We start from the raw sequence: 24,513 nt of genomic DNA, 5'->3' as shown, positions 1-24,513 counted from the left end.
GTATTCAGTAATGGGTTCTCAAACATGCACCATCCGGGCGGAGAGCACCCGCAACTGATCCGGATAACTACTGAACGTCTGCTGCCGCCTTCCCGGCGCATTACCGTCTCTGCTACCGCTGGGTCCGTGATGTTTGGCCAGAGACTACTGTTATGTGTCGGACGCAGCCCGGAGAACCGACCAGCGTTTGAAGGACCCAGTATAAAATAAGCAGAGCACGGTACAAAGGATAACTGAGTTTAATAAACATAACAGTGATGTGATAAATATAAAGTGCGCGGTCTGGCGTGGTGGATTGCGGTGCGCCTCCCAGCAGCGCTAACGGTCCGGAGCCAGAACCAGTTCGGACCAAGGACCCCGCTGACACCCCCCAGGTGGCCGCGACAAACCGAGTCTGTGAAAGAAGAAATCATTATGTGAGTCCACACTCAACACACAGAGAGACCACTCAAAGGTGTACAAACAGCAAACACTTCCTGGCTTAATTGCAAATCAGCTTCCCACCCTGCAGGCATGGAACACTCAGTTCACAAAACTCCACTGCAGTGGAAGCTGATTACACGACCAACATACAGCTCAATATAATGAGGTGTGAGGGACACCACATTTACTGACTGTATAAATGTTAGTCACAAAATCTAACGTACCTCAGGAAGTGTGCTGACGAGCGTGAGACCTCACCCCCTCCTCTTTCACAGACCATGCATCAAACCTGGACGTTCTCTGCATCCACTGATGATGAGATGGCTCCCGAGACGACGATCTCACCCGTCTGGTCACAAGGTCGAGTCTCTGGCAAATACACACTGTGTACTCCAGTCTTAAATGCCACCATGTTCCAATCCATGTAGATGCACCACAGCTGTGAGTCCTGACGAGCCGCAGGTGATCAGCCTCAGGTGATCAGGGTGAGGTCCTGATAAACTCAGCTACACAGCCACTCAGTCCCAAATGCAAGCCACCTGGAAGGAAAAACAAAAGACAGGACAGAAAACAGAAACAAAAGGCAGCCAGGCCCCCCCAGCCACACAACAGGAACAAGTGGCTTACTAGCAGATGGAGGAGCAATAAATTCAAAAATAACAGGAAAGTGATCTGAAATAGCAATGTCTGATATGTCCTTAAGTGAAACTGAGAGCCCAAAAGAAATAACCAGGTCCAAGGTGTGTCCAAGATTATGTGTTGGTCCATCCACAACTTGTGTTAGACCAAAAGAGTTCAGGAGGCTTTTAAAATCATCAGCCAGCTGATTAGAAGGACAACAGATATGAATATTAAAATCACCACAGACCAAAAATTTGTCATATTTTGGGATAAAATCTGCCAGAAACTCAGAAAACTCCTGAATAAAATCCTTATTAAATTTTGGTGGACGATAAACAACAGCACAGAGCACAGGACAGTCGAACTCCATCACAAACAACTGAAGTTCAAAAGTGGAGTAGACATTAGAAGATAAAAATCTGCATTTAAAACTGTCTTTAAAAACCGTGGCCACACCCCCGCCTCGACCTGATGCTCGCAGGGAGCTGAAAAACGAGCAGCTGGGGGGGAGGAGCTCAGAAAAGGCGCTATTTTCACCTGGTTTCAACCAGGTCTCCGTTAACAGGAGAAAGTCCAGATCACGACTGGAGAAAAAGTCATTCAAAATGAAAGTCTTACTTGTGAGTGACCTTGTGTTGACGAGTGCCACACGGACTGAGCGCACGTCAGTCTGCTGGGAGACACGACCGAGCGGGCGCAGGTTCTCCTGCACGCAGCCACGACTGCAGCTCCTCACAGGACGGCGACGAGGAAGTGGAGACCCGGCACCCCGGACAACCGGCCGGAGCCACCGATAGCGAAAAGTCAGAGAACGCCGCACGTCGTAGCCGTCATATGGTGTGAAGAATCCGGCTATGAATTGTCGTGGAGCATGTTTGCAGGAAACAGCCAGGCACACTCTGAGCCGAACACAGACTCCTCCTCTCTTCCCACGTCCTCTGCGACGCAGAGACAGGCGGCGGGGGCAGCCGCGTCCCTGGCCGTCCGCCCGAGCCAGAAACAGCGAAATTCTCCAGCGAAGCCCGAACGCTGATAAGAGTCTGGCGATCATACACCAGGAGCGGTGACAGATTCCATGCAACAAAGTATAAAAACAACACTAAAAGAAGCGAGTGCCGACGGCAGGCCACATACAACGGCGCCATCTTGAAACCAAACAAGACTTAAACCGCCATTAAAGTCACACCATATAAATAACAAAAGAAGTTAAACAATCTGTATATTACAGAATACCATGAAGTGACAAAAAATGTACAAAAAAAAACCCCTATACATTAAAGTGTCAAAAATGGTAAAGCGCAATCATGTATCATAAATAAATGAACTAACGACAGACAGGTAAATTCTATACCCATTACTGTACACATAAGAAGAAATAACAAACACTATTGTGTATCATAAGTAACAGGAAGCAACAAGTGAAGAAGTTAACACTCTTTAAAGGCAAAAATGGCAAACCACAATAATTTGTCATAAATAACAAGAAGTGCAAAAGAAGTAAGAGGAAAACAGTCTATATACAAAAGTTTGCAGGAGGCATCATAACTGTTTGCCCCAGTGCTCACTATCTGTGATGTGAAATTCCATCGAGTAGGAGCATTTCTGGGCAACCTTGAGCAGCCTGCAGACTCAAGAAAAGACATCCTCTTTGTGGATTTGAGAAAAATGTGGCAAACCCAGAGAGTGATGCACAAAAAATATCTGCACTCAGATAAGCATTTAGCCCCCTGAGACAGAACCAGATTCAGTCTGTGTGCAGAGCAATGCACAAACATAACCTGGGGGCTGTTGCTTTAACTTTGGCCTGCAAACCATTGAGGAGCTGAAGCCATGACAGCAGCCACGGCTTCAAATGGCTTCGCCAAAATCCGGTCCACAACATTCAAATTGTCTGCCATTATGTGCAGTTTGCTACCTAGCTAGCTCGCTAGCTGGGACTGGCGCGAGGCTAGTGTGAAGTGTGTCCGCCTGTGTCAATCAAAAAGGGATTCAGCCTCAGACAGATCATCCAATCATCATGCAGAAGCTGAGCGTCCGGGACAGCCGAGGCCCGCCCACTGCCCCATAGACTCGTTTCCTATCCAATGATTATGTCTTACTCTGTTTCGACCACTTCCTCGTCCAAACATTGAATGCTTCCCCCTTCCCCCTGCACAAACTCTGCACTGTGCAGCGTTGCTCACCTAACACGAGAGGTGAGATGGGGGAGCGCTCTGCCGTAACGTAACCCACGAACTCCCCCGTCAGGAACAACCCACCGCAGTTTTTTTTTTTGACCGTTTTTTTTTTTTACTTTTACTCAGTACTTTTACTTAAACCACAATTTACTTTTGATACATAAGTACAGAAATGTCAGATACTTTAAGACTTTTACTCCAAGTAAAATTTTTAAAGGAGACTTTATCTTTTACCAAAGTAATCTTATGGTAAGATACTTTGAGGTACTTTATACAAGACTGGAAGCACTGCTTCGTTGCTTCGAGCAGACCCATGGCGGTCTGCAATCAACGTTGAAAAATAATCATTTTCTCGATAAACACCCTCAAAACAACGGCCACTCCGGAATCCTGAACCATCTGTGGTGCATTCAGTGTGCCTCAGAAAATATCAGTGCAAACAGGCAGCGAGCGATCCAACATGATTCAACCCGTCAATTGAATCAATGCACACTGAATGAAACGATGCCCTCACATCGCGCACGTTTATATCTAGATATCTATTCGTATTGATTACTGCCCACACGTCTAGTCTACAAAAGAAAAAAATAACAAACAAACAGACCAGTCCCCAGTAGTTCCCATCTTGATAATCTGACATATTTTGTTGTCACTCTTGAAACACACCACCAACCTTTCTCACAGACCCATATGACTCCAGAAGCAGGTGCCCACGTTTCACCTGCCTACAGCAGATAGATGGTTATTTTGCAGTTGTGGGAATGGACCGTTTGTCTGCCTGGGTGGTTGCCATTCAGGACCTAAGGTGGTTTTGTGGTGCCATGCATGTGGCAAAGTGCAGCACCACCGCATGCTCTCAGTCTTGATTAAACTGCTACTTGCACACATCCCTGAGGGAAAGTCAATCTCCATAACAGCCTAAGGCTGTCTACACATCAAACTCAGCAAACTCTGTGAGATGACAGCCAGGCGTTGGGAGGTGGGGGGGCATCCTTCTGAGCAGTGGTCAAAGGGCCTGTCTGGCTGAAAAACCGCCTGTCGAAACATCATGACAAACCATCAGGGGCCTTCCCAGGGCAGCTTGCAGTTACCTCTCAGTCAGTGCCGTGGAAGTGGGGACAAATATCCAACAAGGCTCCCAAGAAATGGGAGGGGATAGAGACATCCTCTCCAAAACCACCTCACAAACAGGAGCTCTCCTCCATGTGAGCCTTCAGAGTCACTGCAGAAGTGTAGGCTCATCCACCAAAAATGGTCCCAGAATTTTCCAGCTGTCAACCTACATCATTTGGGCATTACTCTTATTTTATCATGTGTCCATTTCCCAACATCTGGTGCTCTGTGAACTGTAGTTGTTGTTGTCCATTCAGCTGCTCCCGTATTGTTTGGGGTCACCACAGCGGATATACAGACAGATCCGCATTGATATTTGGCACAGGTGTTATGTCAGATGCCCTTCCTAACGCAACTCCAGTTTTACCTGGAGAAGCACACACAGCCGCTGGGGTTCCAAAGAGGTCTCTCTGTGAACTGTAGTAACCTGAAATGGCAACGTTATGTTTTACTGCCATAGGGACATGCCAGTGGCATCAATATAGACAGCTCTGTAGGCTGTAACTGTTGGAACGTTTTTGGTGGCTTACCTCACTATTATCTTTTTTGCACAGTTAGTTTCTGAGAACTATCTAATCCACAGACATTTACGATAGAGTATCATACTGTTTGCGTTTCTTAATAATTGGTCTAAATAAAGTCAGACATGTTCAATGACTTTGAAATGTACATGTATCCATCCCCTGACATGTCTAAAGTAAACTCAACTTTGAAATGTACATGTATCCATCCACTGACTTGTCTAAAGTAAATTCATCTTTGAAATGTACATGTATCCATCCCCTGACATGTCTAAACTCAACTTTGAAATGTACATGTATCCATCCACTGACTTGTCTAAAGTCAACTCAACTTTGAAATGTACATGTATCCATCAACTGACATGTCTAAAGTCAACTCAACTTTGAAATGTACATGTATCCATCCACTGACATGTCTAAAGTCAACTCATCTTTGAAATGTACATGTATCCATCCCCTGACATGTCTAAAGTCAACTCAACTTTGAAATGTACATGTGTCCATCCACTGACATGTCTAAAGTCAACTCAACTTTGAAATGTACATGTATCCATCCACTGACATGTCGAAAGTCAACTCAACTTTGAAATGTACATGTATCCATCCACTGACATGTCTAAAGTAAACTCAACTTTGAAATGTACATGTATCCATCCCCTGACTTGTCTAAAGTAAACTCAGTGTCAAAGCAAAGATTTACTTTTGTTATGCTAAAGGCTGCCATTACTTATGCAACTCATCACCTTGGCTTTGATATTTTTATTTAATTTATATCACATTGTAGAAATTTGCTTTCAGTTTGAATTTAAGGAGGATAATTCTAGAACTTTTAATATGGAGAAGCCTGAATGACTTTTTGTGTTTGAAATGACATAAACAAATTAAAATGTGTAAAAGCCCAACAGGGTGAATACTTTTGTGAGGCATTGTATCCTAAACAGCTCTGTGCTATCTTATTAGTTTGTTTGTTGCTCTCTGCGGCATGTTGCCACCATGTGACAGCAGTCCCAATGTCATTTCCACTGTGATGTTGGAACTGCTGTTTTCTCACTGATGCCTTCCAAAAACAATTTGTGACAAATTCAGGGAGAAAAAAATCCAGCAGTGAGAGTATTCACAGCCAAACTGCAGTTTCATTTGATAGCTGCTGAGGCGTGATTTCATAACCTGGTGGAAAAATAATAAACTGAGTTTCAATGTTCTCTCTTTGCCACATTTCAGCATCAAAATAATTTTCAAACTCCACGAAATATTACAAAGAGAAAATGTAAAAGGACTGACACCACAGATAGGTGGAGTTCCAGAGAATCTGAAGTCTACCTCATTGTGATGGGTCACTCTCTGCTGGATTAGGAGCAAACTCGTCCCCTGTATGAGACGCATTCAAAGCCACACTAAACCCAGAAATGAATGAATGCTGAGTGGAAGCAGGAGAGAGAGAGAGAGAGAGAGAGAGAGAGAGAGAGAGAGAGAGAGAGAGAGAGAGAGAGAGAGAGAGAGAGCAAATATTACAATAACACTCTGGAGATAATGCAAGAAACATTCAAATGATGTTATTTAAATGTAAAATATGCATTGAAAACTAATTTTTCACAAGGTGACTCCTTCAAGTGATCAGTACTTGCGTTCATACTTCATTTAGTCATAAGCTGTGTCTTTGTGCTTCAGAGATATTGTTCAAAGTGCTGCCACATTCTTGTTTATTTGAATTTAGAGAAACGCCTAAATAGATCCTTGTCATTTGATTGGTAGGTTGTATGTCACATGATATGGATCACTCATATTTTGCCATTGTTTTCCATTTACCATGCAATTTTGGTTCCAAACATTTTGAACCATTGCACACTGCAACCACCGCATGCTCACATTAGTGGTGACGACACTTAGCTTAAAAACAAACATGGCGGGGCTTGTATCGGTGAAAGATGACAATTTAAACAAAGAAGTCAGTGCTTGGCATCATATACAGTCTACATCATCAGGATTGTTTTGGAACTATTTGACTGTTTTTGCAAGTTGACTGAGAACTATTTTGAATTGGACTTCTATTTAAAATTTGTGTTGGACTGTTTGGAACCTCTTGACCTCAAAGGACCAGCAACACACACCAAAATGCAAGTCCCTTTTCTCTTGTTTATAAATTAAAATAATATCAAATGACAAGGATCTATTTTAGGTGTTATATAAAACAAATAATTAATGTTTTTTTCATTCGGGCAATGGAACATTCCATCTTTCACCTCATGAAATATTGTCACCATTGCACTCATAAACATTCATTATTTAACATATATTTTTTGTACGGCCATTCTAGAATGAACCAACCAATGCTCCCAGACCAGACCTGACCAGACAACTCCCAACCCATCACAAGACAAAAACATGATACCATCATGAAAGATGGTTTTGTGTAGTAGTTTGTGATACCTTCATAAAGATTTTTGGCACTGGGGTTATGCTTAGAGTTGAAAATAGTGACCAAAACCTGACACAGTCACACTGTCAAACACTGTAACCAAAGTTGCTTAAACACCCATGCTAAATTAAATTAATTTTATGACTCTGAATAACTCATAAAAACTCATAATAATAACTCATAATAACTGTTGGGGTTTTTTTCTTTTTCAACTAATTAATTATTTTATACACAATTTTTTTTTTAATCCATTGTCGTATCATGACAGTGACGTCAATTTCAGAGTTTGCAGTGAAAGAGTTGCGCACAAAACGGAATGAATCTGGCCCCACCAGGCATGAAACGGGTGAGTTATTTGTGAAGAAATCAGACATTTTATTGAAGTATAACCAATGAAAGTAATATTGTGCGTCTGACCACTTAGTTTTCAGGCCAAACATCTGACTGAATGCCCTGAGCATTCTGACATGTGGATACAGTAATATAAGTGCAGTAGGGTTGGATCTATTCCCTACATTAATCAGGTTGTCATTATATTATGTTCTGGCAGAGGGACCCAACTTCACCCAGGTGAAGAATAAATCAGCCAGTAATTAATAAGTGGACATTAAATACTTCACTGGCAAATTTTGCAGAAACTCAGAAAAAAAACAAGTATTTAGTTTTCCTTCAGTGCAGAGTTCATGACAATTTCTTTGACTTCACTCATGAGTAGCCGACGTATATCTGGCCATGGCTGAACATGGTCACCCTCCACACAGCACATCACTTTAGTGAAAGTGGGGTAAAGTGGTGGGTCTTTCTAGTGAGTTAACAGATTTGTGCCAACATGTGAGCGTGCACCAGTGGATAACGAACCACCAAAACTCTCTTTGGTAAAGCAGTTATGCAATAAGGTGCCGTTTCGTGTTTTTCCACAAGTGTTTCTTTTTATTTTGTTGAATGGCCTTTTTCAGTACTGTTTCATTGTGTATACAGGCAGTGAGTGAGTCATGAACCCACTTGTGTAAGACACATCTGAGTACAGCACTACTTAAATACCACATACATGCTGTGCTTGAGTTTCAACCAGGTTTTTTGTCCATCTACGACGCAGTCGCTTTCTCCTTCAACACAACACCAATGCACAAGCACAGTGCCTGACCACACCTCATTTTGCCCATGGACACACAGGTAGTGCAATAGTGCTTGTGACTTAAAGGAAGTGGAAATGGACGTGTGTCCTGGTGGAAACTATCAGGAATACTTGCTGTGCTGTGTGCTTCTTTGAAGGTCAGGGTTCTTCAGGTGCATCGGTTTGTATCAGTGCCACTCTAGTTTGTGGGGGGGTTTTTTTCTGTTCTCGCTGCAAAAAAACTGGAATCAACCGGACCACTTTGTCTTTGCAAGTCTTTTCCAGCCAGCTTTAAACCCAATCCTCTTTGCTTCCCTTCAAGGAACAATTTAAATGACCTGATCAATTTCTAATCAGTAAACACCCACAGCTTTCTTCCTAACTAATGGAATTCGCCTCGATTCCTCAGTGTGGAGGCCTCCTCAGACACTGTTGAGAGCAAAGGGCAGGTAGTCTTTGGACTCATTTTTCTGCTATCTATGTCCCACTCTGTGTTGTGATGAAAGTATTTTATGTCTCCCCTATCAGCCAAATAGAGATGTAAATGCACTGCAGTGAGATTTAGGCTGTGTTTAAAGTAACTGGTCTTTGTGTGATGAAAATAAAACCTTCAGAGGACTACATGATTTGTCGGTCATGAAAAACGTACCCTGTTCAATTTTATTCTAGGAATTTTTGTTCACCAGCATATTTCTGTTGTCAGTTGCAATTTAAGTATATATATATATATGATATGAAAACTGGGTTCTATTACATGTGATTTTTCAGTATATAAATCGCACCAGGGTTCTAGCCACGGTGGACGGCCTCACCCGGTACTGCAAATTTCCACCCAGCTCTTGGGGTCATGGCTGTGCCACCCAGCACAGAATTTCTGAAAAATGAAGTGAAATGTTGCTGAAAATGTACCAATTCAATCAGATTTCAGTCATAGTTTTGCAATTTTAAACCAATAATTAAAGCGATAAGAAATATATTTCTCATTTTCCTCGTATCAAATCGCAAACAGCAGAGATCAGAGAGTCAGCGCGTTCCACAGAGCTGTGAAGACCAGCAGTTGGAAACAGAGTCTCTCCTCTGAGCTGAAGGAAAAAAGCCCCGCTATGAAAAAAACGACATTAATCCAGGTCCTTCTGTATCCGTATCTGAAAATACATTGAGAAATTTGGCTTATTTTACAGCTGAAAGGCTTCGTGTTTCCAAAAAGATCAGAATTTGAAAAACAGCGATTGCGAGGGGGGGGGGGGGGGGGGGGGGATAGTGGAGGAGGAGGGGAGGGGCATACAGCGCCAGTGAGAGGAAAGTGAAACTTATTCACAAACTATTTCATTTAAAACACCCAGTTTGACAAATCAACCCCAGATTCAGCTCTTGTTCAAACAAGGCAATTAGGTGTTATATTGTTTAAAAAGAAAAAGTAATGCAATCCCACTCAAATTGTTGGAAAAAAAAAACAAAACTGTCAGGATGATAGATAAAATTGGCCTGCTTCACTGGATTAAAAACTACTGTGTGTCATTTTTGAAGATTAAATGCTTTGTCCATTAAATATTAATGTTTTGAACATTTTCAGTGTTATTTAATTTATTAACTTAGACTTTGACAGAAACATGCAAAAAAAATAACTTTGATTTTACATATATTACAACATAAATATAATTTTTCTTTATTATTTTTTGCATTTAATGCATCCAAAACCACCGAAATTAAGTTAAAATAAGGCTTGCCAAGAATGTTTTAGTGGTATAAAATCATATAGCTTTGGGGGGCCACGGGCCCCTGGATCCTGTGAGCCGCGATCACATAATTTACCTGGCACTAAAATGGTCCTAGCTAGAACCTGAGGCACACCAGAGTATAACTTGCAGGACCTCAAAATTATGGAAGAAAAAAAATTCACTCACATATTCGCTTTTGTTGGAACTGATTGTGTTGACATGAAAAAGGGGGAGGAGCAGAAAATGCTACTTTTATTACAATTCTGGGATGCCTTAAACTTTTGCATAGTGCTCTGAAGACCTGGTTTGAAGCCCAAGTGCCCCCATCTTGGGACTCCTTATTCCTGGCCAACCCATATAAGAGTCTGACCAATATGAATTTCAAGGGGGGGAGATGGTGCGATACTAATAGTGATATTAGGAGGTAAAAAAATTATGATACCTATATATGCCGATACATACGTTAAAAAAACCACAATGATTCCTAACATTGGCAAGGAAATGTAACTGGGGCTTGATATTTTACAGTGTCGACATGAATGTTATGATAAATAACTGTAAATTTAACAAACAAACAAACAATAAACATTTGCCTCTGTCTCTTGTAGCTAATGTCTCTTGCCTCTACTGGTGGTTGGCTCTCACTGCGGTATTGTATCACTTCCTGTTCCGGAGCACAACAGTGTTTTGCTGTATCTGTTAGCTGTTTAATCTGCGCAGTTAGATTGATCTAGATAACAATTTGTTTCACAGTGTAATCTTCACATGCCTTAACTAAAGCACTCCCTCTGCTGAATCACCTCTAAATTATTTACACATTATTCACTTTGTGTGTTTTTAGGAATCCGCTAGCTTAGCGCAGCTACTAGCTCTTAGCCGATTTAGCATGGCGGCTTCTCCTGTCTCTCCCGCACTTTTCTGCTCTGGGTGTGAAATGTTTAGTTATTCCTCAGCCTCCTTTAGCAGTAATGGTACTTGTAATAAGTGTAGCTTATTCATAGCTTTGGAGGCCAGGCTGGGCGAATTGGAGACTCGGCTCCGCACCGTGGAAAATTCGACAGCTAGCCAGGGCCCTGTAGTCGGTGCGGACCAAGGTAGCTTAGCCGCCGTTAGTTTCCCTCTGGCAGATCCCGAGCAGCCGGGAAAGCAGGCCGACTGGGTGACTGTGAGGAGGAAGCGTAGCCCTAAACAGAAGCCCCGTGTACACCGCCAACCCATTCACATTTCTAACCGTTTTCCCCACTTGGCGACACACCCACCGAGGATCAAACTCTGGTTATCGGCGACTCTGTTTTGAGAAATGTGAAGTTAGCGACACCAGCAACCATAGTCAATTGTCTTCCGGGGGCCAGAGCAGGCGACGAAGGAAATTTGAAACTGCTGGCTAAGGCTAAGCGTAAATTTCGTAAGATTGTAATTCACGTCGGCAGTAATGACACCCGGTTACGCCAATCGGAGGTCACTAAAATTAACATTGAATCGGTGTGTAACTTTGCAAAAACAATGTCGGACTCTGTAGTTTTTTCTGGGCCCCTCCCCAATCGGACCAGGAGTGACATGTTTAGCCGCATGTTCTCCTTGAATTGCTGGCTGTCTGAGTGGTGTCCAAAAAATGAGGGGGGCTTCATAGATAATTGGCAAAGCTTCTGGGGAAAACCTGGTCTTATTAGGAGAGACGGCATCCATTTCTTAATAACATTTACATTTACTCTGATGGACTACCCAGCAGTGGGGAATAAGTTTCATTACACTAGAAGTCTTTCAGAAAGCGCTGTAACTAGGTTTAAGGATATGATTCCTTCTTTATGTTCTCTAATGCCATATACCAACACAGTGCAGAGTAGCTACCTAAACTCTGTAAGTGAGATAAAGTATCTCGTCAATAGTTTTACATCCTCATTGAAGACAACTTTGGATGCTGTAGCTCCTCTGAAAAAGAGAGCTTTAAATCAGAAGTGCCTGACTCTGTGGTATAACTCACAAACTCGAAGCTTAAAGCAGATAACCCGTAAGTTGGAGAGGAAATGGCATCTCACTAATTTAGAAGATCTTCACTTAGCCTGGAAAAAGAGTCTGTTGCTCTATAAAAAAAAGCCCTCCGTAAAGCTAGGACATCTTACTACTCATCACTAATTGAAGAAAATAAGAACAACCCCAGGTTTCTTTTCAGCACTGTAGCCAGGCTGACAAAGAGTCAGAGCTCTATTGAGCCGAGTATTCCTTTAACTTTAACTAGTAATGACTTCATGACTTTCTTTGCTAATAAAATTTTAGCTATTAGAGAAAAAATTACTCATAACCATCCCAAAGACGTATCGTTATCTTTGGCTGCTTTCAGTGATGCCGGTATTTGGTTAGACTCTTTCTCTCCGATTGTTCTGTCTGAGTTATTTTCATTAGTTACTTCCTCCAAACCATCAACATGTCTATTAGACCCCATTTCTACCAGGCTGCTCAAGGAAGCCCTACCATTAATTAATGCTTCGATCTTAAATATGATCAATCTATCTTTATTAGTTGGCTATGTACAACAGACTTTTAAGGTGGCAGTAATTAAACCATTACTTAAAAAGCCATCACTTGACCCAGCTATCTTAGCTAATTATAGACCAATCTCCAACCTTCCTTTTCTCTCAAAAATTCTTGAAAGGGTAGTTGTAAAACAGCTAACTGATCATCTGCAGAGGAATGGTCTATTTGAAGAGTTTCAGTCAGGTTTTAGAATTCATCATAGTACCGAAACAGCATTAGTGAAGGTTACAAATGATCTTCTTATGGCCTCAGACAGTGGACTCATCTCTGTGCTTGTTCTGTTAGACCTCAGTGCTGCTTTTGATACTGTTGACCATAAAATTTTATTACAGAGATTAGAGCATGCCATAGGTATTAAAGGCACTGCGCTGCGGTGGTTTGAATCATATTTATCTAATAGATTACAATTTGTTCATGTAAATGGGGAATCTTCTTCACAGACTAAGGTTAATTATGGAGTTCCACAAGGTTCTGTGCTAGGACCAATTTTATTCACTTTATACATGTTTCCCTTAGGCAGTATTATTAGACGGCATTGCTTAAATTTTCATTGTTACGCAGATGATACCCAGCTTTATCTATCCATGAAGCCAGAGGACACACACCAATTAGCCAAACTGTAGGATTGTCTTACAGATATAAAGACATGGATGACCTCTAATTTCCTGCTTTTAAACTCAGATAAAACTGAAGTTATTGTACTTGGCCCCACAAATCTTAGAAACATGGTGTCTAACCAGATCCTTACTCTGGATGGCATTACCCTGACCTCTAGTAATACTGTGAGAATCTTGAGTCAATTTTGATCAGGATATGTCATTCAATGCGCATATTAAACAATATGTAGAGACTGCTTTTTGCATTTGCACAATATCGCTAAAATTAGAAGGTCTTGTCTCAGAGTGATGCTGAAAACTAATTCATGCATTTATTTCCTCTAGGCTGGACTATTGTAATTCATTATTACAAGGTTGTCCTAAAAGTTTCCCTGAAAAGCCTTCAGTTAATTCAAAATGCTGCAGCTAGTGTACTGACGGGGACTAGAAGGAGAGAGCATATCTCACCCATATTGGCCTCTCTTCTTTGGCTTCCTGTTAATTCTAGAATAGAATTTAAAATTCTTCTTCTTACTTATAAGAGTTTGAATAATCAGGTCCCATCTTATCTTAGGGACCTCATAGTACCATATCACCCCCAATAGACGCTTCAGTCTCAGACTGCAGGCTTACTTGTAGTCCTAGGGTTTGTAAGAGTAGAATGGGAGGCAGAGCCTCAGCTTTCAGGCTCCTCTCCTGTGGAACCAGCTCCCAATTCGGATCAGGGAGACAGACACCCTCTCTACTTTTAAGATTAGGCTTAAACTTTCCTTTTTTGCTAAAGCTTATAGTTAGGGCTGGATCAGGTGACCCTGAACCATCCCTTAGTTATGCTGCTATAGACTTAGACTGCTGGGGGTTCCCTGATGCACTGAGTGTTTCTTTCTCTTTTTGCTCTGTATGCACCACTCTGCATTTAATCATTAGTGATTGATCTCTGCTCCCCTCCACAGCATGTCTTTTTCCTGGTTCTCTCCCTCATCCCCATCCAGTCCCAGCAGAAGACTGCCCCTCCCTGAGCCTGGTTCTGCTGGAGGTTTCTTCCTGTTAAAAGGGAGTTTTTTCCTTCCCACTGTTGCCAAGTGCTTGCTCACAGGGGGTCGTTTTGACCGTTGGGTTTTTCCGTAATTTATGTATGGCCTTGCCTTACAATATAAAGCGCCTTGGGGGCAACTGTTTGTTGTGATTTGGCGCTATAATAAATAAAATTGATTTGATTTAATGTGACCAAGGGGTGATGGGGTGCAAGCCATGTGACAGTTTGGAGCCTTTGTCCTCTGTCTCTTGTAACTAATGTCCACAAGGGGGATGGGTTTGACAAAGTGGCAGATTCTCGATTTTGCACACCGAGTTTTCTCACGGTTATCAGTTTGTGGCATACAGGGGCAATCCAGGCTCATAATACAGTATAACATTTATAAATTAAGAAGGTCTTTGTGTTTGTTTTCTAACCAGATGCAAAACTACGATACAGTCTGTGTAACTGAACCTTGAAACACAGAGCAGTAAAGCATTCTCATCCCAGTCGTACAAGTGATCAATTCAGTTTACACACATGAGCTATTTTTTTTACACACAGTCATTCATGAAAGTGTCCTCATTGCCTTTTGGTTGACTATTACAGCGTACATGACAACATCTGCTGGTGACCCTGCAGAGTCACAGTGGACAGTTGACTGATTAACCAGAGCCATCAGAGGGGAGAATCCGTTTATCTCTTACTGGAGCAGTGGGCGGATGGATTTTATTGAGGATGAGCAGGATTCTGAGTTCTCCACCCAACAAGACGTGTCTGAGCTCACCTAGTTTTATCACGATGCCTGTCCCATTTTTGTCGGTGGCACGTACGAAGTTCCCAACAAACTAATTCTGGAGGACATGGCTCTGCTGAGATGGAGGAAACTCAGGACTTTTGTTCTCCTGTTTTGCATCATCACGTTCACGACATTCCTGTTCAGGTACACATTCCGAGACCCTTCGCTGCACTTCTTTAAGCACGCTTTTCACCTGCCAGACAACTTCTTCTCCAAAGGACAGTGCGCCTGTCGACGCTGTATGATCGAGCCGGAGGACGACCCCTGGTTTACCGAGCGCTTCATCAGTCCATTCACCCTCTCATGACCAGAGAGAACAGCGTCCTCTCTGACGAAACCTTCAGGTGGTGGCAGGTAGTACCAGGAGATGTGTTTGGGGAAAAATGTTAGTGTTTTTTTCATAAGGGCAATGCCTAGAGAGAAGCACACAAGGCGCTGAGAAGACCAGATGCTGGAGCAGCGCTCCTCACGAAGGGGTTTGATTTAGCCACATTGTTTCAAATCCAACAGTTAGCGCCACCTTCAAATTTTAAACAAGTGAGATAGTGGCCGTGGAAGTTGTTCTTTTTCTCTCATCACTGCTGTCAAATCTAACGAATTTATATGAAAATGGTGAAACAATCAGTGTTTATTTGCTTAAAATTAGAAGAAATGCCTTTATTGTCATTAACATACATACATGCAATGAAATGTGTGTATGTGATGTTGGAAAGAAGCAGAAGATGAAACCCACAGCACTGTTTTTCAGAATAACACAAATATTGTTCAACATTTTATTTGTGTTGTGAATTTGGCCCTTTTTTTTTGTGCTTTTTTTTTTTTTTTTTTTGCTTCACAATTGTTACAAATTTTTTTCCACAACCACAGACACAGCTAGTTTTACAGTTAGGTACATCTACATGTGTTTATCAAAAAAAATGGGTGCCGTCCTCTGATTTAAAAAATGAATTGAATTAAATTAAATATTTATTAATCTAAATTAATTGCATATATATATATATATATATATATATATATATATATATATATATATAAACAAAAACACAAAAATAATGAAGAAAAAATTCACTCTTAAACAATTCCAGAAATATTTTAATTTATAAAAAAATAAACTGCAGTCCATGAACTTTGTAAAAATGGGGCATCATCAAAATACTGAGCATGATTTATTGCTGGACTTGAGATGGTGTGTGTGTGATGTAAAAACTTTCACTTTGGATATTAGGATTTTTTATTATTTTTGGAATACAGCACCTATAGATAAAGTGTGGGGGGGTGGCTTTTCATAATCTGAGGTAGAATTTCAGGGTGTGAGGTTATTTCTGTTACATATGTCAGAGGTACTAAACAATCTGTGACATAAATTCATCTTAAATCAGAACATCTGTAAAAGGTTTCAGAATTGTTGGACTTTCAAAATGTTTAACATTAAATATGAAACACATGAAAATGTAAAAGATAAAACTTATCTTACGGGATCCAAAAAGATTTCATTTTCAAATCTGACCACTGAGCATTAAAATCTGGATGAAAAACAGCATTTTTAAAAGTTTGAAACCTGAAAGAGCTCCGTGTGGCTGTTTAATTAATGATCATTAAAAGCTGGACCACCACACTTGAGATATAACAATGACGTTTAATAAAGGAGGTTACTTTGGTATGAAGTGTCACTAAGCAGCTTTTATTCCCGTTGTTGGAGCAAAGTTATTCTCTTGATGTGCTGAATGCATTAGTTTTCCTTGGCGCTATGAAAAGAAAAATATACTTCTGGTCTGGTGCTGTTAAACTGTGAAAAACAAGTGCAAAAACGCATGGACATCCAAAGCAGTTACTGCTCTGAAAAACACTCTTTATCCACAGACATCAAAACAAAAATAAAATCAAAAAATTTAACATGTTATAGGTGTTGTAATTAATTAATCTAAATTAACATGATATTTTGACAGCTTTACCAAAAATGAATTATTGTCATGTTTTGTTTTGGCATATTAGTGCTGAACTTAACTCATTAGAATAAATAAAAGGTGGAGATAAGACACTTTAATCTGAGGGTGACTCTGCCAGAGATTGTTTCGGTGGAATTCCAACCTTTGACTTGCTGAGTGCTTATGGAAACAAGAAAACAAAGCAAGTTTCTCCACATTTGATCCTGACTGCTGACTTTTGATCCTCATTGTGATGAATCCTGTTTGAACTATGATTATGATCATTTGACATTTTATCCCTGTTTATTCTGCTTTGTTCTCGATTGCTGAACTGTGATCCTGATTGACCTTTGACATCCTGATAAGTAATGTTTGAGTCTCAGAGTTGACCTTTCATCCAGATTACAAAATTGAAGCAACCAAGGAGCAAATTCTGGTGTCAGTTCAGTGAATTCTACCAAGAACTGTGTCAAATTTAAGGAAAAAAATGGGGGGGGGGGGGGGTGGAAGCAGGTCATTTTGAAATGTCTAGGGTACGATTACAGAGGTTTTTTTGTTTGTTTGGTTTTTGTGTTCGATGTAGGTTGTGCATGAAGGTGGCCGAATCAACAAGTCACAGCAGCAGCAACACTGATGTAAAAATACACACTGAGGTGTTCGAACACAGGAGAAATTAGAGATTGTTTGATATGTGGACTCAGATGATTGAAGCAGATAATGTAAATTACTCTTTTTCATATAATAATATTTAGATTCTCGAGCCTTTGTTGGAAGATACTACAGGTGGGGAAAAAAGAACATCCACCAACATATCAAGTGTAAATCTCTGGGAGTGCACATGGAGGTAATGATATTGCAGTGAGGAGCTTTGTCCCCTCAAGATGCATGGCGTGGTGTGGATGCACGGCGTTGTGTAGATGCACAGTGGTTTGGTCTGGCATTACTGTCATGGAGGAATTATTTGTGCATCTTTGCTGATAGGTTTTGTGTGCATCACTGCTGAATGTCAAAATTGCATAGATGCTCTGAGCACAAATCACCAGATTCCAAGCAGCTGATTTGCTTGTGCTCAAACTGTCCATTTGAGATGTGGAAGTCACGGATGTCATGGATGTCACGGTGCCGACGTTTGAACCAGCTAATCACAGAATCAGAAACACACACCAAACAATAAAATAAGCCCAGCAGTGCCAGCTGGATGCCGTTTCTCAAACAGTGACCTTTGTTGGTAGATTTAACCACCAGTACCCGCGAGTAGATCCTGTGGCTGACGCACCACAGTGCTCAGTATGCCGGGTTACTATGGCAGCAAAACAGCGACTTTATAAAACTCTGCCCTCACTGTTGTTAAAAACAGACGGGAGTCATTTGTGATCTAGTGTACTGGATGAGCATTTTCCCTCATGTTTTGGGGACCAGTGTTCTTATCATATGAGAGGACATCGGGCAACTGGGACAAACCTGGCAACCCAAAACCAGCCAATGATTTTGTTGTTTTGCCTGACTGGTTGTGAACCTTAAGTGTAGCCCACACTGTCATGCGTTAGTCTCAATAAGAATAAATAAATAGGGAATGATTAACCATTAAGTGACTCATTAAGGGCCCCTTCACACATAGTACGAATAAGTACTCATCATGGTGACACACGGCAGAACAGCTCGTAGGAGCGAGCCACATAAACATCAAGCCGACAGGCAGGTATGCACGATCCCGGTGTGACAGTGTCATGCATGCAACGGTGTCGTGTGACCAGGAACACAGTGTGAGCAGCTGCACCACATCACGCTGCTGATGTGGAGGAAAATAAAATAAAAACAAGCTGTATAATTAGAGCGTATCACTGGGTTGATATAAATAATAAATAAAAGGGGACACAATACAGAACCCCACAACTAAATAACCCTGATTAAAAGAAAAAATAAATGTCACTCAGAGGATTTGAACCCATAAGCTCTAATTACCAGACAGAAACTTTACCACTGCACTACACTCACTGTCTTTTAACAGGAGTGTGAAATGGCTAAAATCAACAAACAGATAAATGTATTTTTCAAAAAAAGTGAAAAAGCGCTGTGAAAACTGACCAAACGGCATTTGTTACGGTGTATTTCTGCTGATACATAACTGAAAGTGGCGTATTTGTTGCACTGTTGGCTTGTCCTGTCAGAGAGATGTGACATTCAGATCGCTTGCTGCATATCCACATGAACTGACGGTCCATTTCTCCAACCCGTCGCAAAAGCGATATGTGTTTTTATGTATTTCCACATGATGACAGCAAGCACACAGTGTGTGTCTGTCAAAACACGGGATGTGTTCTGCAGCTGCAGTTTCTCTAATCTACTAACTGCTAATTAGCAAAGCTAACTTTTTGTTAGCAGATTAGCTTTTCAGCTAACTTCAAAAACCATCAGCGAACCAATTAGCTTCTGATAAATTTAGTTCCGATAACTTTTAGACCACTAATGTTTTTTTACATAGTTAACAATGGTGAAAAACTTTTTAGACCCTGTTGACTCTTGTCTGCTATGTATTTTGCAGCAGCGAGGCAGCTGAGAGGAGTTGAGCTCAATTCTACCCCAGCAGAAGGAGCTTGGCCAACAACTGCTACAAAGAAAAAATAAAATCAGAGTCATTACCCTTGAAAGCATACAGTGGTGCAGCCATGAGGCAGATGTCTTGAAAAGGAAAGCAGATTTGACTTATGGTTTTGATTTATAAATCAAATTAATCTGGATAGAATAACTACATTAATGTCAACTCTTAAAATGTACAAAGTGAAAATAACATATCTGTTCATTTGAAATTAATGCACTAATTCTCAAGATTAGAACATTAACACACAGATGCCCAAAGGGATTATGGGTACACTGAGCCTCTGCTCATACTGATTTGTTGACTAATTAATTCTATGTAAAAACCAACACAAGTGAATGTAAAGTGTGTGTTGGTGTTTACAAATAAATGTGCTTTTGTAAAATATCTCATATGTATAAAAAAAAAAAAAAGGTATTTGCAAAACCAAAAAGTCTGTTAAGTTGTGATTCAGGTCAACAACCGTGTGATATAACCGGGGTCAAAATGCATACAACACTGCCATCTACTGGTGCCCAGTTATGTCGACCTGAATCACAACTTAACAGACTTTTCAGTTTTGCAAATGCCTTTTTCTTAACAAATGAAAAAAAATGCTATAATCCCTAAGGGCCCCTTCACACATAGTGTGAACTTTGGATGAAGTGAACACTTAGTGGACATGATGCAGGAATCGTGTGTAAACCATGTAATGTCTTCCCTGTCGCCAACACCTCGTACACCTGTTGCTACAACTATTTGCACACACAAGCGCCTGAAAGACAAACTGTGAGCTATGCAAACCCATCGCACCCTCTCATGGCAGGTGTTGGCCAAATTCCAGGTGACACGCATGAACCCCTAGCACCGCTCGCATGGCACATGTGTGGCCAGTTGCACTTTTGGTATGATAGCAGACTGCAGATGACTACTGTCGTACTGCTGTGAAATCTGTCTACGTTCCACAAGACTGTGGAGTTGCCGAGATGTGGCGTGCCATCAGATCCCCCACAACGTGTGTGTGTGTGTGTGTGTGTGTGTGTGTGTGTGTGTGTGTGTGTGTGTGTGTGTGTGTGTGTGTGTGTGTGTGTGTGTGTGTGTGTGTCGCGCTCCCCCGCTTCCCCCCTAACGCGTGCATGCGTGTGATTCGCAGGTGAGGCGCACCTTATCTCATCACAGAGGGACACTTTGGTCTGTGTGCTGAACAGACAGGGGCATGGCAGTTGTTGACATCTCTGGTCCTGGACATCAGAGCTGCAGAACATGCACCATGTGTTGACGGACACACGTGTGTGTGTGGGGGGGGGGGGGCTTGTTGTACTCACATGGGAAACATAAAAGAATATATCTCTTGCAACGGGCTGGAGAGCGCACACACTGACAGATCCAACTGGACCAGACCTGTTGTGTGGGCCGCCAGAAGAGGAGGTACTGCTGGCCCACCACCAGAGGGCGCCCTGCCTGAAGTGCGGGCTTCAGGCACGAGAGGGCGCTGCCGCCACGGACACAGCCGGGAGTGACAGCTGTCACTCATTAATTCCTGACAGCTGTCACTCGTTCTTCATCATTGCACTCCATAAAACCCAGACGTCATCTCCACCTCATCGCCGAGATATCGTACTTCATTCGAGGTAGTATACTCAGCCGTTTGTGTTTTACACATCAATCTGTATATTGTGAGTCTTTGCAGGAGTACCTGTTATCCTCTGTCTGCGGGAGCTGATTGAGTGCTGGACTGCACTCTTTTTCCCTGAGGAATCACTGCGGTACTCAGCTGGATATTGTGTGAGAGGTAGAGGTGGCATTCCCACCATAATTGTTACTGGGTGTACACACACCCACACTTGACTGTCCGTACGGAGGTTGTGTGGAGACGCGCGCGGACTTTCTCATGCAGTGTTCGCTCGTCTTCGCACAACGTCCCGTCATGTACGCGTCAGATGCTAGTAAAATAGCTTATGTGATTGCTCTGCTTCGGGGTAAGGCACGCGCCTGGGCTACGGCGCTCTGGGAACAGAACTCACAGTTGTTATCAGCATACAACTGGGTTTGTGGGGGGGATTTCAGAACAGTGTTGATCACCTAACAGAGGAGAGACCGCTTCAACAATGCTGCTGTCAATGCGACAGGGGCGCCGGTGCGCAGACCGAATATGCAGTCGACTTCCGCATCGCGGCTGCGAGGTCCGGTCTGGAATAACGTTGCGCTCCGCGCCGCCGTTCATAACGGACTGTCATTGGTCCTGAAGGACATCTGGTTGCTAAGGAGGAACCGCGGGATTTAGATGGGCTTATCGATCTCGTTATACGGTTAGACAATCGGTTGGAGGAACGCCGTCGGGAGCGAGGCGATACACGCCGTCCCTCTCCCTTCCGGGTTCGAAAAGGGGCCGCCCTCCCCACGCTCCACAGCCGCAGCGCTCTGTGGGGCAACAGCTCCCCCTGCTGACGTTGTTAGGGAAATGCACAGGGCCAAAATGAGGAGGCTGGTCCGCGGGGAGTGTTTTCTCTGCAGCTCAAAGGAGCACACACAGAAAAACTGCCCCAAACGGCCACAACAACAACCGCCCTCAGAGACTGGGCTAAGGGGGGGTCAAAACATTCACATGGGACACACACAGATTGCCACACGACTCCCAGTTACAATCCTGAGCGGGGATTTAACCCTTCAAGCCCCAGCACTGGTGGACACGGGGTCAGAGGGGAATTTGCTAGACAGCAGATGGGCAAGGGAGGTAGGGCTCCCTCTGGTGGCGCTTCCTTCGCCATTGCAGGTGCGGGCACTAGATGGCACCCTCCTCCCTTTAATCACACACAAGACACAACCAGTAACTCTGGTGGTGTCTGGAAACCATCGGGAGGAGATTGAGTTTTTTGTAACTCCTTCTACCTCCCGCGTAATTTTGGGCTTCCCTTGGATATTGAAGCACAATCCCCGGATTGATTGGCCGTCTGGGGTGGTAGTTCAGTGGAGCGAAACCTGCCATTGGGTGTGTTTAGGATCCTCGGTTCCTCCCGGTTTACAGGCTAAGGAGGAGGTCAAAGTCCCGCCCAATCTGACAGCAGTGCCGGTTGAGTACCACGATCTTGCTGACGTCTTCAGCAAGGATCTGGCACTCACTCTTCCCCCGCACCGTCCGTACGATTGTGCCATTGATTTGGTTCCAGGCACTGAGTTCCCGTCCAGCAGGCTGTACAACCTCTCATGACCTGAGCGCGAATCAATGGAGACCTACATCCGGGACTCATTAGCTGCCGGGCTGATCCGGAACTCCACCTCCCCGATGGGGGCAGGTTTCTTTTTTGTGGGCAAGAAAGATGGCGGACTCCGTCCATGCATTGATTACAGGGGGCTGAATAAGATTACAGTTCGCAACCGATACCCGTTGCCATTGTTGGATTCCGTGTTCACCCCCCTGCATGGAGCCAAAATCTTTACTAAGCTGGATCTTAGAAATGCGTATCACCTGGTTCGGATCCGGAAGGGAGACGAGTGGAAGACGGCATTTAACACCCCGTTAGGTCACTTTGAGTACCTGGTCATGCCGTTCGGCCTCACCAACGCCCCCGCGATGTTCCAAGCCTTGGTTAACGACATCTTGCGGGACTTCCTGCACTGATTCATCTTCGTATATCTGGACGATATTCTCATCTTTTCTCCGGATCCTGAGACCCATGTCCAGCATGTACGTCAGGTCCTGCAGCGGTTGTTAGAGAACCGACTGTTTGTGAAGGGCGAGAAGTGCGAGTTTCACCGCACGTCTTTGTCCTTCCTGGGGTTTATCATCTCCTCTAACTCCGTCGCCCCTGATCCGGCCAAGGTTGCGGCGGTGAGAGATTGGCCCCAACCAACAAGCCGTAGGAAGCTGCAACAGTTCCTCGGCTTCGCTAATTTCTATAGGAGGTTCATTAAGGGCTACAGTCAGGTAGTTAGCCCCCTGACAGCCCTGACCTCTCCAAAAGTCCCCTTCACCCTGGTCGGATTGGTGCGAAAGCCGCCTTCAAGGAGTGAAACGATGGTTCCTCTACTGCGCCAGTTTTGGTGCAGCCCGACCCTAGCCACCAGTTCGTGGTTGAAGTGGACGCCTCTGACTCAGGGATAGGAGCTGTGCTATCCCAGAGCGGAGAGACTGATAAGGTTCTTCACCTGTGTGCCTACTTTTCACGCAGGTTGACCCTGGCTGAACGGAAACTATGACGTCGGCAATCGAGAACATCCTTGCGGTGAAAGAGGCTCTTGAGGAGTGGAGACACCTGTTGGAGGGAGCGTCTGTGCCATTCACGGTTTTTCACTGACCATCGGAACCTGGAGTATATCAGGACCGCCAAGCGGCTGAACCCCAGGCAAGCCCGCTGGTCACTGTTCTTCGGGCGTTTTGACTTCCGGATCACCTATCGCCCCGGGACCAAGAACCAGAGGTCGGATGCCTTGTCCCGGGTACACGAAGAGGAGGTCAAAAACTGCACTGTCGGATCCACCGGAGCCCATCCTGCCTGCGTCCACTATCGTGGCCACCCTCACCTGGGACGTGGAGAAGATCGTCCGGGAGGCCCTGGCATGGAGCCCGGACCCAGGAACAGGTCCGAAGAACCGTTTGTACATCCCACCAGAGGCCAAGCTGCAGTCTTGTGTCCTCAGCCAGGTGTCCTCTGCCACCGGCCTCTCCCCGTTTGAGGGTGTGGTTTGGGGTATCAGCCCCCATTATTTCCCGTAGTGGAGGGAGAGGTCGGTGTGCCCTTGGTCCAGGCCCACCTGCGGAAGTGCCGTCGGGTGTGGCGCTCCGCCCGTTTCTGCCTTGTTGAAGGCCCAGACGAGGGTGAAGACCCATGCGGACCACCCGGCGATCCCCGGCCCCTGCTTACCAGCCCGGGCAGGAGGTGTTGGCTGTCCCAAAGGACATCCCCCTCCCAAGTGGACTCCCCTAAGTTGAGGACGGATACATTGGACCATTTAAGATCCTCAGTCCTG

At 43.6% G+C, this 24,513-nt stretch overlaps 1 protein-coding gene and 1 long non-coding RNA gene across 2 annotated transcripts in view; one reads left to right on the top strand and one right to left on the bottom strand.

Annotated features, from left to right (window-relative positions):
- Positions 1-1,462: 1,462 nt before the first annotated feature.
- Positions 1,463-14,994, bottom strand: LOC117502224. The gene is made up of 3 exons (XR_004558235.1): positions 14,866-14,994; positions 12,865-12,871; positions 1,463-1,475 (listed from the first exon to the last, which is right to left on the bottom strand). It is a non-coding gene; the product is annotated as an uncharacterized LOC117502224 (long non-coding RNA).
- Positions 14,995-15,065: 71 nt separating this feature from the next.
- The window catches only part of LOC117502222 (CMP-N-acetylneuraminate-beta-galactosamide-alpha-2,3-sialyltransferase 1-like), a 56,967-nt gene continuing 47,519 nt past the window's right edge, over positions 15,066-24,513 (top strand). Inside the window, 2 exon segments of the mRNA XM_034161256.1 lie at positions 15,066-15,326; positions 15,329-15,399. Of these exon segments, the coding sequence (XP_034017147.1) occupies positions 15,110-15,326; positions 15,329-15,399 (288 nt within the window). The 5' untranslated portion in view covers positions 15,066-15,109.

This window comes from Thalassophryne amazonica, chromosome 20 (assembly GCF_902500255.1).
Source record: "Thalassophryne amazonica chromosome 20, fThaAma1.1, whole genome shotgun sequence".
NCBI lineage: Eukaryota > Metazoa > Chordata > Actinopteri > Batrachoidiformes > Batrachoididae > Thalassophryne > Thalassophryne amazonica.
Note: the sequence above shows the minus strand (reverse complement) of the source record. Positions and strands in the feature narration are given on the sequence as shown.